The 20,209-nt window shown below is 37.9% G+C and overlaps 1 protein-coding gene across 2 annotated transcripts in view; it reads left to right on the top strand.

Moving 5' to 3' along the window:
* LOC126198502 (phosphoribosylformylglycinamidine synthase) overlaps nucleotides 1-5,860 on the top strand; it is a 214,493-nt gene extending 208,633 nt beyond the window's left edge. For both annotated transcript variants that reach the window (XM_049934881.1, XM_049934882.1), the window contains 2 exons: nucleotides 970-1,098; nucleotides 3,991-5,860. In XM_049934881.1, coding sequence (XP_049790838.1) covers nucleotides 970-1,098; nucleotides 3,991-4,172 — 311 coding nt within the window. In that variant the 3' untranslated portion in view covers nucleotides 4,173-5,860. The remainder of the gene's footprint in view (nucleotides 1-969; nucleotides 1,099-3,990) is intronic.
* Nucleotides 5,861-20,209: the final 14,349 nt, after the last annotated feature.

Below are 20,209 nucleotides of genomic sequence, written 5' to 3'. Positions count from 1 at the left end.
ACACACACACACACAGAGAGAGAGGGGGGGGAGGGGATGATCACAAACACACATTTAACCGTTGACAACGACATTCAGTAATTGGGAAGAACATTCAAAACAAAGCACGAAGAAAACATGTGTTCATATTGTCAGTACGGTGCTCTTGATAATTTGAAAGATTGGAAGCAGAACAGCAGCTTTAAAACCAGCAAAGCGAGCACTCGTGTAGAGCAGCAGCTGCAAACCTTTAGATAAAGATTTGGGCAATTATTATGTTATAGTCAGAAAGTGTCAAAACTGTTTCTACTCCGAAAGTACAGGGTCTAGTATGTAAAACAAAATAGTAATCACATTCATATGTATATATTTCAGGCTGATTATGATGCGTTTCAAAAAATAATTAAATAAATGCAAAACATGTATTGCATGGTGAACAATGTAGGAAAAGACAGATTGGTACATACTGCAAAAAAGACACATCAGGTTGGAGATGGGCACAATTAAAAGACACTTACATAAAGCTTTCAGCCACAGTTTTCATCAGTAAAAGAGAGACACACACGCCATTGACACACAAAGCGAGCACACCACACACGCTCATTACCGCCAACTCCAGCATCTCGAACCCGAGCAAAATGGAGTTGCAAGGTTTTCACTGCCTGTTATCGATACGCTCTATGATCTAAATACTGTTGCTGCAGTCTTCATTATTCTGCATGCAGTGATGAAAGAAATAGATGTATCCCACAATCTTCTGTATAACAATACATATAAATGTATAACGGCATTTTCTTTTGGTACAGATAAGCAGAAGACGAACCAAAATTGATTGTTACAATAAAGAATAAGTATGGCTCTGTAATCATGTAATAAAGTTTCTGAAATATGTAAAAGCTGCTTGGGACCGCCTAATATTTGCATATGTCAGTTAATATTATGAACGCAATATCTGAAAATCATTGTTATATAATTCAATTTGGATTGCAGGTCGTTTCACTTTCCGAGATGAAAATGTGTACACAGAATTAGAAAAAAACAAATGTTTAGCCATAAAATACGTTGACGATGATGGCAAACCAACTCTGGAATACCCACTGAATCCAAATGGAAGTATTGGTAAGTCCAAAGTTCTTCAAGGTAATCTTGACGGATTTGCTGGCATACATCTCAATTTGATATTTAGCAAATTACAATTGCTTTTGTAGTTTTAATGTTCCTGAATCTCTTGTTTTATACTATCACATCAGGCTACAATACTTTATTTCAGAGGTTTTCCATTTTTAACATGCTTCTTTTATTTAAAAGTAAGAAACAATATCGGGCACCAAGCATCCACATCATTGTGAGACAAATTCAGTGATATAACTCTTTTGTAGGAGTAACATGATATTATTGCAGTTACTTGAATGGCACAACAATAGAAAATTTAAGCCGGTTTCCACAGAATGTGTAAGCAGTACATCATGTATGTGGCATTACTGACAAAGATTGCATTCAACTTTCAGGTCAAGAAGTGGTGGCATATTGTGACATTCATCTGCTATATTTCTTCGTTGATAGTCCTCAGTGTCAATATACTGCATTATTATACTGGCCGAAAAATGGGGGGGTGGAAGTTCAGCACTGGCTACTGTAAATGATGTAGCCCACAGTTGTGTAGTTGCGTTTCACGCTATCATTGTTCACAACCCCCAATATTACACAGTTATACGGCCTGTTAAATATTGGCAAATTTTGATAAGCCTCATTAATAGGATGCAGGGAAACATCAGCATACTGCTACAATGTTTTACTGTTGAATATCTATGAGCAGTAAAAACATAACCGCACAGATCACAGTTCTTGCAGAATAATACAGTACATATTAAACAGACACTGTCATTGTTTTAACATGCTTCCTAATTGTGTTACACTTATTCCACTGTTAAGTTGATGCATTGTTGTTGTTCTAACCAGCACAGATTCCTCGTCTGAAAATTCGCCATGGACTGTGTGTCTTGGGACCAAAAATTGGGCCTTTATATCATCACAATAATAGGCACTGAAATTATACGTTGTTCGATGTTTAAGTTACAGAAATTACAATTAAAACATAACTCCAATTAACTGAATATATAGTTTCTTCCACTACAAGGGTTACGCTGTATTATTTCTTTAAATGATGAAATTAATAGATATAGGTATACAAACAATACTTTTGACAAACCTGGTAATTACTTTCGAATTAATTAAATGCTGACTTTGCTGACGTGTTTTCAAATAGAGCCAAATAGATCCTTTAAGAATACTATTAGTTGTTCCTCCAAATGCTTATAATTAGTACAGAATTTATATTTGTTTATAAGTCAACAATAGAATTTAAGTTACAGAACAATTACTGATTTCACCCTATAACCAAAGTATTAACTAGGAATAGTCGAAATAAATTAGAAAATCAATTACATACATAAAACTAAGCACAAAATTAGATCTGGTGGTATATTCTTTAAAACTGAGGGCCAACCTTTCTCTTTTCAGAAAATGCTGGTTATACCCATGTATGTTAATGGTAATTAGTTAAAAAAATGACAAAATGAATTTTAAGGAGGCAGATGGCAAAGCAAGAGAGGAAGTAAAAAGATCCCAGCTTGCTTCATCACAATATGGCCCAAAAACATCAATTCAGGGGGTCTAGTTGCAACTGTACCATCTCGTGGAGTTCTGCTGACTCTCAAATGTGCTCACTGTGTGCACTTGTATCTCCCCTTACATAAAATTGTCAATTAATCACTGAAGATGATGCAATTCAGAAAATCTTCATCATGCAGCAACATTTTGTTTGCAAAGTTGGCACAATAACCATAGTCTGTAGGTTTTAGAGTTAGCAACAACAGTAAACGATATGGACTATTTGTAAGTGTTTCTGTAAAAGTTTCGGCGTGAACAGCACTGGAATTGCTAATTCACAACTAGACTTCTGAACTGATTTCTTGGTTCTACGCATGAAAGATTGTCTCACACAGCCGGAGTCTTCAAACTGATGGTATCATCTATGCATGTCATTATCACTTAAGAGTATTACAGTGGAACTTGATACAGAATGCTCATTACACTGTAACAACAGATTCAGTCCTTGCAAACTGTAAAACACAAAGAGCTTTCTATTCACTAGTCACCATCTTTGCTACTAGCATGTTTTAACGGAAGACACAGGAAACAGTGCATGCGCACAGTTATTTGAACAAAACAGTTTGAGTTGCTCTCTCATTTCATGTATTATTTGTAATTGTAAGTTGAATGTCATGAATGCTAAAAAGCCTTAAAACCCTGCTATTCATTTTGAAACACCTGGCACTTCTTCTGCAGTTTCTTCTTTTATTATGTTTTGTTTTGTTCTCAATCTTTTTTTTACTTCTTGGATCCAGCTTGTTAATTTATTGTAACGGAGATACTTGAAGATTTGTTTTGTTAGTCTGTTGTTAATTTTGTATAATTAGCAAAAAAAAAAATTTTTTTTCATCACTGCTTCTCAGTTTTCAGACTGCATCTTATGAAATATAAAATTCTTGTGTTGATTCTCCTCTACAGTATTTCTATTTGTCTAATGAATTATACACCTTTAGGCGCTTGCTCGTTAGAGGCAGTCAGGTATTATTTCTGTGTAGCATTTTTGCATTTCTCAATATGCCCTTTTTATTGTAAATATTCTTCACCATTCTGTACGCACTTTCCATTGTGTGCACCTTTCGTCCATAGCAGATTTTTCTTAGGCCTTTTGGTGAGTAAACTATCATTGATATTCAAACTCTTTAACGACTGCTGTTTGACCAGTTTTCGCTAGTAGTTTGAAGAATTTTATTTATATTAGTAAAAAAATTAATATTCTCCTTGGAGATTTTGAAACCTGGTCTACTTACTGCCCATTTCAAGAGATCAAGTCATATTCCTTCGTCTGTCAGATTTTCCTACATTACAGCAAAAGCACCTGCAAGTGCCAGACAGCTTATCCTAGCACACTTTATCTTTCAGGCGGTGTGGCAGGGATATGCTCGGACGACGGGCGGCACCTGGCAATGATGCCGCACCCGGAGCGCTGCACGCAGCTGTGGCAGTGGCCGTGGCTGCCACAAGAGTGGAAGGGCGAGCACACAGTCTCCCCATGGCTGCGCATGTTCCAGAATGCATACTGGTGGTGTGTCACCGAATCATAGGCCGACTGAGCTCTCCTCTCTGGATTTACGCTCAAGAGTAAATTACTGTTTACTCGGAGTATTACTTATATCTGAGAAATAGAAGGGAATCTGTCAGTTGTACACAACTATAACAGTTGATAACAAAAATTATCATCAGATTGGTAATATAGAGAAGGGACCACTGAGGGTATTCATGTCACGTGCTCTCCTGTCAGTGCTTTGTCAGTGAATTTACTGTTCTCTTATTAAACATTTATCATTCTCCTGTCGTTGCTTGATTCTTCCTGTATGTTGTAAATTGCAGAGAATTACAAGTTTACTTCTGGAAGTTAGGTATCTCTGTATTCATCCACTGACACCTTAATTTCTTTTTCTTGTTTTATATTAATAAGATGTTCATAGTCTGAATAAATATACCAAAACACATTTTATTCTTGTATGCAAGTAGGAACATAAGTAGAAATTACTCTTCAGTGCTATAGCTAGAGAAAATTAAAATACCAGGACAGGTAAAAAAGGAATGGAAAAGTTAAATATCTTCTGAAGTATACAAAAGAGAAGATAAAATAATATTCAGAAGAAAATGTTCCTCTGAAATAGATAGATGAAGAAAGTTGATCCAAAATGGAAAAGTATGAAGTTATAATATAATCCTATTAAATGTTGGAACTACATTAATAATACATGTTTTACAATCTCATTTTTTTTAATCATTTTTAAGGCCTGTTTTGAATCTCATTTCTTATATGCCTTACTTTCTTTTTTCAGAAATAATGCAAAAATCAATTTTTATATGTTGTTAACTTATAAATGCAAATGATAAAATATTAGTTTTTTTTTTTTTTAATTTCAACCTAAGTTATTGTTGTCTGTCAAAATATACGTTGTGTGTATATTTCAATACTGTTATGTTGTTTCCTGTTAGTAGAATTTATAACTTGCACTGTTAAAATGCTCCACATGACATAATTGTTTAAATACTGAAGTAACAAAAATATATATTTGGGATTTGTTTCAGATTACCTCTTAGTTCAAGTATATTGCAGACTTTTTGTATGATTTTATTTGCACAATATTTGATGTACAAAAAAGTGAACCATGTGCCATATTAATGATTGTTACTGTAATTTTATGTGAAGTATTCTAGTTTATAAGGGAAAGCTTTAATGAAGTGTTTTGATACAAAAAAGACCAAGCATGGTTCATTAAAAAGAAAGAGGGAGAAAGGCTGTTTCATAATTTTTGTACTGTTCCTTATATTCCCTCAGCACTACATTCCGAAAATTGAGGTACTCACCTGTGCACGTAAGGTTGCTAATAGGTATTCATACAATTATGCTCAATTCAAGGGTAGCTGGAAGGGAGTTGTACAACTGTGGTGTTCTTATTTTTTAAACAGATAACATTTTTTAAAATTAGGCAGAAGTGCATTTTTTCCAGTTTTATTATTACATGAAACTCTATACCTTAACTACTTTTCAGTGGTATTCCAACCAACTTCTGAATTCCATACATCAGTATCATGGCTGTGGCACCCAAATGGTTCTTCAAGTGGAGAGGGACAAAGGGCAATCACTGGGCACTAGGTCAGGACTGTACAGAGGGTAATCAAGTTTGTTCAGTGCCACATGATGCAAGATCTTGTGTTCTTTGAGCCATTGCTATGAATTCAAAAATATCCCATTAGTAAGCTTGTCATGCCCTATGCTTGTCATTGTACAATCATATTGAGTGAATATACCATTAACAAATCCCATTCAGTTTTTGCAATTCTGTGTTGTGTTTTATACATGCCCTGATCTCTCTTAAATCCTTTAAATTCCTTTCTCTGAATTTCCTGGTTTACTCTGAGATTTTTTCACTAAAACCTTCTAGGAGTTTTGATGTCATATTCATCTTGGCATTACTCAATTCTGTCTAATTTCTGACATCTTTACCACTTTCTTATCAGTACCCTTTGACATACAACAGTAACAGTATATTCAACAAAACTCCTCACACCCCTCCTTTCCTGCTGTGTGACGATTATGTTTACATTTGAGTACCAGGGTGGAAGGCACCTTGCCCCTTGGCCCAGACTCCGGCTCATCGTGTGCACACCCATTGTATATCTCCATACACCTCTCGGAGCTGCAGGTACTTGTGCCCACTTGGTCAGGTGACAGAGGATGTAGTTCACTTTGCAAAGACTTCACAAAGGAAGACACCATGGTAATAGTGGGTGGGGCAGGCAACAGCATAGATAGGAACCCTAATTATCAATTGAGAGTGATCTGGTGAAGATAGCTTCAGCAATGAGACATACTGGTGTTGGGCTTGTGTCTGTTCTGAGGCACCAAGACAGGCCTCATTTTAACTCTTCTGTTAGGAGAGTTAATTTAGAGGTGGAACGACTGCTTGGATCAGGTACAGTAGACGCTATCAGCAGATGGGACTATGCTAGGCATGACCTTCACCTCAACAGGAAAGGGGAGGGAAAACTGTGTGGGCTAATAGCAAATAACTTGGGGGGGGGGGGGGGGGGGCATTGTTACAAATGGAAAAGTACTAGTGGTTACAAGCGACAGATCAGCAGTTTTTTTAGTGTAGAGAGGACATAAATAAAAGATGTTCAGACATTCACACTGATAAAACAGGCAGTCAGAAAGCAAATTTCAATGTACACAATTCATGCACACAGCCTCTGATTGAAACTAGATATATTCAAAAATTGACTGGAAAATTAGGTTCATCCAGTTGTAATTCAGCCAGTGCACGAAATCAGTTATCCTTATTGCATCAGAGTATCCGTATCCAGGGGTAAGCTTAATGAGTTGCTTACTTGTGTTGAAGAATTAGAGTTGAGCAAACCAGTTGATATAATCTGCCTTTCTGAACATCATGTGACCACTGGTATAGATATGTTAAATGTTACAAGATTCAAGTTAGCCTCTTACCTCTGTAGGGCAAATACGGAGAAAGGAGGAGTTGACACATTTCTCAGAAATTGTTTTGATTTCAATAATATTGATATTAATAAATTTTGCTCAGAGCAGCACTTAGAAGCTTGTGCAACAGAAGTAGTATTTCATAATAAGTCCTTTATAATAGTAGGAAATTTTATCCTCTTCATAAAAAATCTGGAAGCTCTGTTGTCCCATCTCATGGTAAAATCAAGGAAATAGTGGTTGCTGGTGATTTTAATATGGGTTTATTGAAAAGCTCTATCAGTGAACAATTATTGCAGTCAGTAACACAATCATTCAATTTAGTTCCTACAGTGAACTTTGCAACTAGGATATGTAAATGCTCTGAGACTGCTGTTGATAATATCTTTATAGACAGATCTAAAGAAAAGTCATATCACAAAACCAATAGTAAATGGGTTATTTGATCATGACATGCAACATGCAACATCTTGTGTTAAATGTTGAAACTTATTACGATAAAAAAATCTATTAAATCAGAGTACAGGAGGGTGATAAATAAGTCAAAAATTGAGAAATTCAGGTTATTGCTCAAAGACATGAACTGGATAGATGTTTACAATACTTCTGACTCAAATGGAAAATACAAAGCATTTGTTAATAAAATTACCTCCACTGAAAATTGTTTTCCCATAAAGGTAACTCAGATCACACAGAAGTCAAAAAATAAAACATGGATTACATAAGGAATAAAGGTATCATGTAGGACGAAAAGGAGAACTGTCTACTATCTAGGAACAGTTCTGATGTTAGAATTGTAATGCATTACAACAAATATTGAAGCAAGTAATCCAGAAATTGAAGCAGCTTTACTATGAGGAAAACATAATTACATCAGGCAACAAAATAAAAACTGTATGGGATATAGTGAAGACAGAGACAGGTGGGGCCAAAAAGGAAGAGGAACAGATAGCTCTAAAAATAAATGAGGCTTTGGTAACAAGTGCGTGTAGTGTTGCAAACCTCTTAAACAAGTACTTCATTTCTGTTACTGTCAGCTTGGGGTTATAAGGTTCAGTGAACAGTGCAATGGAGTATCTGAGATCAGTCTTTAAAAATAACTTCAGTAAAATGGAAATGACACGTCTCCCAAAGAAGTAGCATCTCCAGACTGGCTAATATATGCTGAAGTTAAGCCTCTTTACAAGAAAGGGGATAAAGAGATACCATAAAACTATTGACCAATTTCACTTTTTCTGACTTGATCAAAAATTTTTGAAAAGCTTATGTTCAAGTGTCTCCTTAACCCATTACTGGACATTGTCCCTTTTTTTGGGACGCGTATATTTACTTATTTCTACGTAAAAGCAATGGAGCTTTTAGCCTTTATTGTTGCACCTGTAGGTTCAATTAACTGCTATAATGCCTGTAAATGTAAAATAAATAACTTTTTTCTAAGTACTTCACATCAGGAAAATTATAAACTTGCCGATTTTTTGTACTCGCACTTGCAGCACTGTATGTCTGCTGGTAGTTCCTGGATGACAATGAGCTGTGATTTAGTTGTCTGGGCATGTTTGTTATGAACATATGGATGTCCGTGTAAGATTAAGTATACTTCAGATTTTTTCAAGTAAGTGCAATATCGATAAATTTTATGCGTCCCAATAATGGGACAATGGCATGTTACACTATCATTTATTGTTAATGTGCCTTATTCTTGTATACATGTATTGTACAGAGAAGAATTGCATTTTACGTTCTTTATATGTGCTTTTTTCATATTCTATTTGAATTTTACGATTCCAACAGGATAAAAACATGCCGTGTGGACTTACACTTGAAGAAATTCTAGCAGAACTAGAGAACCATCAAGATGAAGATGATTATTCCACCCGATGCAGATGTAATAACAGATGAAGAAGACATTGACGAAAATGTACTGAACAATGAGTCTGTTGTACAAGATGTAGCCATAACTTTAGAGCTCATAACCAGCTGAGATGAAGCTAATGCTACAGTTGTGCCTCCAGAAGCCAAAAGAAGGAAAAGTGTTGGGAGATGAAGCAGAAAGAGGTACTTTATCTACAAAAAAATATAAATGTAAGTGGTATAAATGTCAACCAACGTACACAAACACTAGTGAACCAGGGAAGAGCAACGAACATTATGTTGCGGAATGTCTAGCAAATAAGACAGTGCCCCAGGTGTTTGAGGATTTTTTTTTTCTGAGAAACTAATGGATACTATTATTTAACAAAGCGAAATCTATGCTTCTCAACATAACAAAATAAATTTTCTGCTAACCAAAGAAGAACTAAAATCATTTATTGGCATACTACTTCTGAGTGGTTATCATAAGCTTCCCCATGAGAATATGTACTGGGAACAGGCTCCTGATGTCAGTGTTCCATTAGTCTTCAACTCCATGTCAAGAAATAGGTTTCGGGAAATAGAGAGATTCATTCATCTCAATGACAACTCCAAAATAGACAGAAACGAGAAGTTGTACAAACTGAGGTTGTACTTTGACATGCTGAAAAAGGAATTTGGTAAATTTGGCGTATTTCATTCAGAACTCTCAACTGATGAAATGATGATCCGTTATTATGGCAAACATTCAGCTAAAATGTTTCTGAGGGGAAAGCCTATCAAATCTGGATATAAAATTTGGTGTCTTACAAGTTCCAATGGCTTTCTTTATAATTTTTCGTCATACTGTGGCAAGACTGACAACAAACAGAAGCCTTTAGGTGCAAGGGTAATAAATGAACTAACCAGCATGATTCCAGAATCAGAGTATCCGAATTATAAGCTTTTCTTTGGCAACTTTTTCATCAGTGTTGACCCACTGATCACACTCGGAAAGAGTAAAATGAACAATAAGAGAGATTCGAACTAATGCATGTCCTTTGACTGACTCAAAACGAATCGCAAAAGAAAAGGAATGAGCATTCTATGACTGCATGTTTGACAATTACAGTACTATTACTCCTCTGAGTTCTACTAAAAGATACTCACGGGCAAAGAAAAAGGAAATATCTGTTACAATGCCACATCTCATTGAAGAATACAATGCCCATATGAGTGGTGTAGATCTACTGGACAAGCAGATATCAGTTTATAGGACGAGGATAAGTCAAAGAAATGGTGGTGGCCATTATTCACACAGATGATAGATATCTGCATAGTAAACATATGGCGTGCATACCAAATTGCTAACTGTAATGAGAAGCTCTCACTTTTGGATGTCCGACAGAGAATGGTAATCCTTTACCTATCAAAGAAAACAGGATCAGTACCAAAACACAGAGGACCACAAGGAAGCAAATTGATGGGAAGACGGGTGAGCACAGATGTACGACTAAATCCAGGAAATTATTTCATTGTGCCAAGCAAAACACAGAAGAGATGTGCTCACTGCAAAAAAAAAAAAAAAAAAAAATGTGATAGGTGCAATGTTGGTGTACACAACAAGTGTTTTGGTTCATTTCATACTCCATAGACATTCAATAATATTAAAACATTCTTTATTTATTGTTTGTGTTGTTCCTTACAATATTATGCATAGAGAATAAGGTTGTGAATTTGGATAGCGCATTTGGCCAATGTCCCAAAAATGGGACGGTCTGTAGTTTTTGTTCTAATAAACTGAAAATTTGCAAAACAACTTTTTATTCAATTAATCACTCAATGTAACGTATTTATGTATAAAAGTTTGCAAAAAATGATCCAATAGAGTTTTGGCCAGTAATGGGTTAAGCGTCTACCGCAAATAATATATTGTCCAAGTCACAGTTTAGATTTCTTAAGGGCTCTGATATAGAGAAAACTCTTTACACTTACTGTGAGAATGTACATAATCCATTGGATAACAAATTAGAGGCTACTGGCATTTTCTGTGACCTGTCAGAAGCCTTTGACTGTGTGACACAGCATTCTCTTAAGTAAATTAGAATACTATGGTGTCACCGGCAATGCTGTGAAATGGTTTGAGTCTTATCTATCTAACAGGAAACAAAGGGTGTCATTGCAAAATACCTGTGCAGTAAGCAGTCAGTCTTCATCCGATTGGGAATTAATTACATGCAGTGTCCTCAAGGTTCCATCTTGGGTCCATTGCTTTTTCTTTGTAAATTAATGATCTCTCATCTGTTACATTGCCAATTGCTAAGTTTGTTTTGTTTGCAGATGATGATACAAACATTGCAATAAGTAGCAAGTCAAGTACAGATTTAGAAATCGCTGCTAATCAAATTTCCGCTGACATTAATGAATGGTTTAAAGCTAAATCACTGTATGCAGTTCAGAACCTGTAAAAGATTTCCTTCCAGCTTGTGTACAACATATGAAGACATGCAGACCGAAGAGGCTGACTGTGTTAAATTTCTGGGATTACAACTCGATAATAAATTCAGTTGGGAAGAGCATACCACAGAATTGCTTAAGTGCCTAAACAAGTCTGTATTTGCAGTAGGATGACGTCAGATTTAGGAGATACAAACATAAAAAAACTTGCCTGATTTGCTTACTTTCAATCTATTTGTCACACGGGGTCATATTCTGGGCTAACTCATCAAACTGAACAAAAGTTTTTAGGATGCAAAAGCTTGTAATAAGAATCATTTGTGGTGTAAATTCAAGAACATCATGTAGAAACATATTCAAGGAACTTTGTAAACTAACCACTGCTTCTCAGTATATTTATTCCTATTGAAATTTGTTGCAAGTAATATATCTCTATTTCCAACCAATAGCTCAATACTACGAATAAGAACAATCCACTTAAAGACCTAAAATCACTTACCTTGGTACAAAAACGGGTCCAATAAATTTTTCAATAAATTGTCAGGAACCATTAAAAACTTGGGTTTCAAATAAAGCACAGTTTAAACAGATTTTGAAAGACTTTTTGGTAGGCAACTCCTTACTCTATAGATGAATATCTTAAATAGAGACTGTTAAGCCAGCTTAAGTAAAAATGTATATTAGATTTCAGTTTTGTCAGCACTCGGTCACAAAAGTCAAAATAAGGTATTTTATGTATGATAAATTTATTAATAGTGCATAGCAATGTTTCATTCTGGCAGTGTGTTAATTCTGTAAATATTAGTTGTTCCAGTTTATCGCATTGTATTCACCTATTTTGACAATCTCCTGACAAATGATCAGTGTAGTAAGTATTATATTCAAATGTTTTATGTTATACTTTCTAACATGTTCCACACCCACAGGAATCATATCATTTTTTGAGTCTATGGAACGAAAACTGAATCTGATCTAATGTAATCAATGTTGCTGTAGCTTTCTCTTCCAAAAGGCAACTGTGGCTCCTCCTCCGGATGTCTCCTCTCTCTTGTGTCACTCTTTGTTTGTCCTTCTAACTTCTGTCTCTGATCATTTATACCAAATCTGGTATTTCCTGCCTGCAAGTCATCTGGCTGTAGCCATTTCATATGATGTTTCTAACAATTTATGCAGTTCATAATTTCCAGAATAACCTTTCATCAAATGTGGCACACTGCAATTTAAAAATGTCACTTGTAATAGTCTATTTATTTGGTTATGACAGCTGATTGTTCACTGGATTTCTGATGACATACATTGTCTTCAGACCACTGTATGTATTGATCACCACATCCTGTGCAAACGTCTGAGCAAGATTTAAAGTAATTGTGATTACATTTCACAAAATCAAGTAAAATCATTTTCTGACAGCAATTATATCACTTTGAGACCTTTTGCTAACACTGATGAAGTTACAAGCGTAACCATTTTGAGTTACTCATCCTAAGTATTATGATCAACTGATGCAGAAATGTGAATGAGATGTTGTCACTCATACAATCTGGTATACGTTTGTGAGTGATCGTTTGACAGTGAGATCCCCACTTTCTTTTAACCTAGATAGTTCGCAATTACTAAATCATAGTGGCACTTTTAAGTAACAGAGACTGTTGTTTGGAGTATGTTATTTTCTGTATGTTGCTTCAATTACAATGTAAATTTTAAAGCATTTAGTATGACATTCACACAAAATGCATCACTGTGCCTAATTGTCACTTCTGTCTCCCCTACTTTACACTCAGACAGTCATCTGCCACTGTAAAACATTAACTGCACCTGTTCTGCCTGATTAATATGTGAGGTGTGGTTACTCACAGCACATCCATGTACACGTCTTTGGAAAAAGCTTTTCTTAGGTGCCAAAGGAGCCTTTTTCAGATGCAAAATTAATGAAAATGCAGGTTCAGAGGGAATCATCGCAAAGTGTTGAAAGTTTTAGGATTGGAATATAAACATAGCTATCACAAAGTCAACTGCTGTGACATAATATTGGGTACTCTGCATATTGTAACTATTGTATCATATTCCATTTATTTTAGCCCTTCAACAGCAATGTATAATCTTGGCATTTGTCATTAATTTCTGCTACATTTTAATTTGTTAGTGAGCATAATCCCAAGGAAACAAAACTAGACTCAAAGTTCCAGTTAGCTTCAGTAATCCGTAAATTTTACCTTAGATTTTTCTTGTGTTATAACAAAAATCACTTTGTTGAGTATCAACCACTTCAGTTCTTAAAGGGAATTTACAGGGTGTCCTAGGAGGAATGGTCAGTATTCAGAACAATCATTTGAAGCGAAAATGTCATATGGACATCTGCCCTATTCCAAATGGTTTCCAAAATAGAACATATTTAATGTACATTTCATTTATTTTCTGTATTATTCAAATGCTGGCTGGTTTACACATGTACAAAATGCATTTTGCAACAAATCAATTGAAAAATACGTATTTTTAACACATTCATGTCTAAGTATTGTTGTACACATCACATTGCAGCTATTGAACAGTTCCCAGTAAATGCTTGAATATCCCACCATCAACCTCAGTGCATTTGTGCACTCGGAAAATGTGTTACTTATTGCATTGCCTCTGCACATTCCCTAATGAGAGCAGCAGTGTCCATGATGTGACCAAGCAGTTCATCTTACATATTCACCTTTCATATGTACACATCCAGCCCAATAAAAAAATGTAATGGCATAAGGTCCAGCAATCTTGGTGACCAGTTAATTGTGCTACCACAACCAGTCTAAAGGTTGGATAAGACATAAGTGCATGCTACTAGCCTAAAAACAAATATACATAAAATGAGTTCTATCTCTGAAACAAGTTAGAATAGAGCATATGTCCATATGATTTTTTTGTTTCAAATTAGTGTTCCTGCCATATCCCCAAATATTGACCATTCCTTGTGGGACATCCTGTATAATCCTTGTAGCATAACAAATCCAGAAATTCAACAATATTAGGAAATGGACAGATTGCTACTCAACATAAAGATGTCACACTGATTTGCAGACAGGCACAACAGAAGGCTGTTTCATATTCAGGTTTCGGCCACAGCCTTCTTTGAAAAAGAACACACACACATTCACACAAGCAAGCACATCTCATGCATACATGACCATCATCTCTGGCACCTTGAAGGCAACTGTCACGTTAAACAAAAAGTAGCAATCTGGAGTGGAGTGGGGAAGGGGGAGAGACAGTAGGGCATGGGTGAGGGTAGAGAAGAGTACTGTCTCATGGAGGGTGCAAGAACTGGATGGATATCAGGAGGCAGGTAAAGGGGTGGGGGGGGGGGGAGGCAGGTAAAGGGGTGGGGGTGGGGGGAGGGCAGAGAAAGGGAAAGATGGGCGGGTGCATTGACAGTGGGCAGCATACAATGATGGTGAGGGGACATGAATAGGAAGGAGGTGACTGGAAAGAAACTATTCGGTGGAGGGCTTAGTGACAGTAGGTTACCATATGTTGAGACCAAGATTTCAGGAGTGGTGACTGTGTACTAAGAATAGCTCCCATCTATGCTGTTAAGAATAGCTGGTTGTGGAGGGGAGGATCCAAATGGTCCGGGTTGTGAAGCATCCTTTGAAATCAGGCATGTTATGTTCAGCTGCATGTTGTGCCACAAGATGGTGTACGTGCTACATGATGGTGTACTATGCTCTTGGCCACAGTCGCAATGGCCGTTCATCCTGGTGGACAGCTGGTTGATAGTTATACCAACATAAAAAGGTGAGCAATAGTTGCAGCAGAGCTGGTATACGACATGGCTGCTTTCACATGTGGCCCAGCCTCTGATGGGATATGATAAGCCTCTGACAGGACTGGAATAGGAAGTGCTGGTTGCGTGGATCGGTCAGGTCTTACATCTGGGTCTTCCATAGAGAGATAATCCCTGTGGCAAAGGGTTGAGATTGAGAGTGGCACAGGGATGGACTAAGATGTTGTGGAGGTTGGGTGGGCAACAGAACACCCAGTTTAGGAGGGGTGAGAAGGATCTCGGGTGAGATGTCCCTCATTTCAAGTTACAATGATACATGATCAAAGCCCTCACAAAGGATGTGGTTCAGTTTTTCGAGTCCAGTTGGCATTGTCTGATGGAGGGGGCACTCTTTTGTAGCTGCTGCTAAGGGTTGGTGGGGGGACTTGGGGGTTGTGTACTAGAGGTCTGCAAATTGGGGGTTTCGCTCACTCATACTTGCTCGAGTGCGCTGCGCTCGGTTGTGGCCTCCCCAAGCAGGAATGCTTGAAGCGGACTGTGGTGAATGAGGCACCGTGGGAAGGAGAGGGCAGAGGCCAAACAGTGTGGTGCATTCGCTGCACTGCTGTTCCCACCGTTTTAATAGCAGCACTCTGTGTCTGTAGGCTGATTCACTCCTGACATACTCTCACCAGCTGATGGAACTATATTCATATCAGTTTGTTTATGCTGTATCCATGTACTCCTGGGTGGCAGTTACTAATTGTGACATCATTGTGATCCGTAAGAGAAGACACCTTGCCTTATGCAGTAACGAAATTTTGGAAATAATTTGGAATTTCACATGAAAACTATGTATCTACCAACTTTTGTTGGTCTCATAATGAAAAGTTACATTTTTGCTTTTTATAACACCATCTCCTCTAATGATTCAAATGTACATATGTGTACTTGACCATCTAACAAATTAGAAAGCTAACAAGAAGAAAATTGTCTCCAAATTATTGCCTGTTGATGTAATTACTATGAGTCGACTCCTTTTGGATCAAGTTCACTTCGTCATTCAGCGGTAACATTCCAAACCACACTGATTTTTTTACCCCACTGACTTAATAGAATCTGAAACTTCACCCACATTGACTCACAGTATTGAACACCTCATCTCTGTCACAAACAAATATCATTTCCAGTAATCAGAAGGGTGACCACTGTTTTGTTACTAATCTGTGCAGTGCAGGAATTTCAACTTTTTCATCTGTGAGATTTAGACAGCAATGATTCACTACTGATAGTACTTACAGTTAATAGATAATACAGGGTGCGGCAGCATTCATAGCATAATTTGACTTGCGTAGTACAATGGCGTACTGCAAGAATGCACGCCAGCTTATGCCACATTCGTGTACTAATGAGCTGCCATTTAGAGTGTGACAGTGATATGGAGCGGTGGAGTGCACAGCATCATGTCTTTGCTGTTGAAAGTTATTTCAAGAATAACGACTCTGTTATTGCTACCCAGTGTCTATTTTGGCAACATTTCAACTTGGGAAGTCATGGGAAAGTTCCAGATGGATGGACCATTGTGAGGTTGGTACATGCATTTCGAACAACAGGTTCTGTTTACAATGGCAAAAAGGAGGAAGTAAAAGAACTATGCGGACACCAGAAGCCGTGGAAAATGTTCATGCTGCACTATTGCATAGCCCAAAAACATCTGCTCGTCATCATGCGCAAACTGTGCATATGTCCGATTGCTCTTTCAGGAGAATATTGCACGAAGATCTCCAGTTTCACCCATATAAGCTGCAGATTGTTCAAGAAATTAGGCCTTGCAACTGGGCTTCACGCAAAACATTCTGCTTAACCATGCATGATCTCCTTTGCCAAAATCCACAAGTGTTGCACACTATCCTGATGTCAGATGAAGCTCATTTCGAGTTATGTGGTTCAGTGAATAAACAGAATATGTGTTATTGGAGTGATGTAAATCCACATAAACTGCACATCAAGCCCTTGCACAGTTTTCGTGTCACAGTGTGGTGTGGAGTTGCTTCCTTTGGGCTTTTTGGCCCTTACTTCTTAGAGGATGACAGCGGTGTGGCTGTAACTGTCTCCAGTGAACGCTACCTAAAGATGCTGCAAGACTTCATTCTTCTCCAATTAGGTGTGGTCGATGTGGAAGTGGAACAATTGCGGTTTCCACAAGACTGAGCGACCTCGCATACAGCCAGAATTTGCATGGATTTCTTGAGACAGACATTTCGCGGTAGAGTAATTTCCCGTTTTGGTGACATTTCCTGGCCGCCTCGCTCACCTGACTTTTCATGTTCAGACTTTTTCCTTTGGGGCTACATGAAGCAAGGGGCTACACATAGCAAGAAGTGTTCCAGACACATTGTGCCACCATTCCTGAGTTGAAGGATCGCATCAAAACTGCCATCGGCAGTGTCCCAGGGAATATGTTACACCGAGTTCTGGAAAGCTTCCAACGCTGCCTAGATGAATGTGTTGTGCAGAGGGGGCATCATTTGACAGGAGTCATATTCAAAAAGTAATCCACGCAATGGACAATGACTTCCGCATTAGTAAATGGCATATCTTTAACTATCAATTGACATAGAAGGTAATAAATAAATTACAGTTACTGTCTGATGGTGTGTTTTTAATATCCTATCCTACTATGAATGCTGTCGCACCCTGTGATACAACCATTGTAGTGTACTGGCAAAATACCGGCGACACTGAAAGCACTGTTTTGCAATTAAGTGCAGTTTTCATTTGCTGGACATGCAGCATGTCCCCAGTAATTTAGACGTATGCATCTTTGTATCTCCGGGTCCTATATTACAATGATTCAATTTGTGCACCCATACAAAACAAACTGAACTGTTGGAAATTTCTTGCCTTCCAGCACTACTGTTGCATCTCTGAATGGTTCATTTTCAGAGCCACCTCTCTCTCTGGGAGCTGTTCCATGACTTTTTCTCAGAGCCTTAGCACATACTGTAGCATTCTAAACAAGCTGTTACACTTACCTTACATACATAGCAGTACCTTACATACATTAGCGCCTTCGTCAGTGGGACATGAAATCTTATTAAAATGTTGGGAATTTAGTCCTAATAATTTGAATAATGTAGTTCTTAATAAATTCCCCATCCTTTTTTTTTTCTTCTCAGAGAAGTGATTTGTCACCAGTGCCATATTTCACAGTGCCAAATCTTGATAAGCAAAGTCCACAGTACATTTTCCGATATCTGTCGGTCCATGTATCCACTGAACATCCACATGCATTCACACCTATGGCCTGAATACCGGTAATGCTGGACATCATGGTCGCTCATATTTCATTGGCTTCTCTTTCAATGTTTCACACTACTATTATAGGATGAGGCAAAATGTTAGAAACATCTACATCTCCCAATTCGGAACCGACATTTACAAGCTCTTGATATAAACCTCAAAACCCAACATCTAATGTTAACATATATGGATGAAGGTTTTTGGCACACATTTTTGCGCACCTTTTCAAATTACTGAAGCTTTCACTGAAACAGCTAATGCTTCAGAGATTACATTTTGTCATAATGTGCAGACATGCCCCTTCAGATGTGTGGTGGCGGACCTGTAACACAGGAGAGCAGAGCACGTGCCACAGTACATGTAGTCGACACCCTTGTCAGACACTGATGAAAATCTCTCCCAAACATTATTACAACCACCATGTTTCGCACTCAGGAGATATTATTTAAAATCAGGTTTTGCTTTCGCTCTCTCCATCTCACGTCTGTGTCCCATGCAGGCAACTGAGTGGCTGTCGGGTAATTATAGCAGCAATTCAAGCATGTGATGCTCCAACGAGTGTCATGGACATCTTCAACTTTTGTAGTTACGTCTTCCTCAGTTGCATGTAATATTATGGTATATTGATAATTTTTACTTTTTGGACTGTCTAACTACAACTGAATGAAACAGAGTTCTTGTGCCATATGCATTTCGCCTTTATTCTCTGCGAGATATCTTCAGTGACAAGTTGCGTGGACGATTTTCTACAAATGTTTCTGTTCCATTTTTGGTGCCGTTCCTCTTCTTATAATTGTCACTTGGGTTTTTTCCACATTTCACAGCACTAAGAAAGCAATTTGAGCAAGCATAAACGTCAGATGCAGACCTCTGGTGTGTACAGAAATGGCACAGAAATCTGTTTGCAGACTAGATCTGTTGGATAGTACCTGTCTGTGAAGACCTTTGTGAGACCTTCAGCGTAGTGGGCAAGGAAGTTCTTGTCACTGCAAATGTCCTGTCCCTGGGTGGTCAGGCAGTGTGGGAGGAATTTTGTGGCATGGAGGGGATAGACTCTATTGAAATGCAGGCACCATTGGTTTTGGTAGTTTTAATGTGGGCAGAGGGGTGGATGGAGCCATCAGAGTGTGGGAGGTCAATGTCCAGGGAGGTGGCACATCGGGTTGAGTAGGATCAGCTGAAGCAGATGGGAGAGAAGGCGTTGAAGTTGTGAAGGAATGCGAATAAGGTGCCTTCGCCCAGAGTCTAGATCATGAAGATATCAATGAACCTGAATCAGACCAGGGTTTGGGGTTTTGAGAATCCTAGAAGGTTTCCTGTAGATGTCCCATAAACATTTTGGCATAGGAAGGTGCCATTTGGTTGTGCTACAGACTTCTTGTTTACCTTCCCTCCAAAAGAGAAGCAGTTGAGTGTTGGGATGAAGTTACTTAGGTTAATGAGGAATGAGGCAGTGAGTGTGAAGTTAAGGACATTGGGAAAGATAGTGTTTAACAGTGGCAAGACCATGGGTTTGAGGATTGTTGTTGAATAGGGAAGTGATGTCAACAGTGACAAGAAGGGATCCAGGAGGTAAAGAGATAGGTATGGTGGAGAGTCAGTGAAAGAACTGTTGCTACATTTGAAGTGGGAGACTAGATTTACAGTAATTGGTTGGAGATGTTGATCAATGGGGGTCAAAATTCTTTAACTGGGGCACAATAACCAGCTGTAGTGGGGCAACCAGGATTGTTGGGTTTGTGGATGTTGGGATGCATGTAGAAGGTGGATGTGCATGGTGTCTTACGGGTGAC

This window comes from Schistocerca nitens, chromosome 8, assembly GCF_023898315.1.
Source record: "Schistocerca nitens isolate TAMUIC-IGC-003100 chromosome 8, iqSchNite1.1, whole genome shotgun sequence".
NCBI classification, from domain to species: domain Eukaryota; kingdom Metazoa; phylum Arthropoda; class Insecta; order Orthoptera; family Acrididae; genus Schistocerca; species Schistocerca nitens.
The sequence above is the reverse complement of the archived record's forward strand: the minus strand, read 5'-3'. Positions and strand labels throughout refer to the sequence as shown.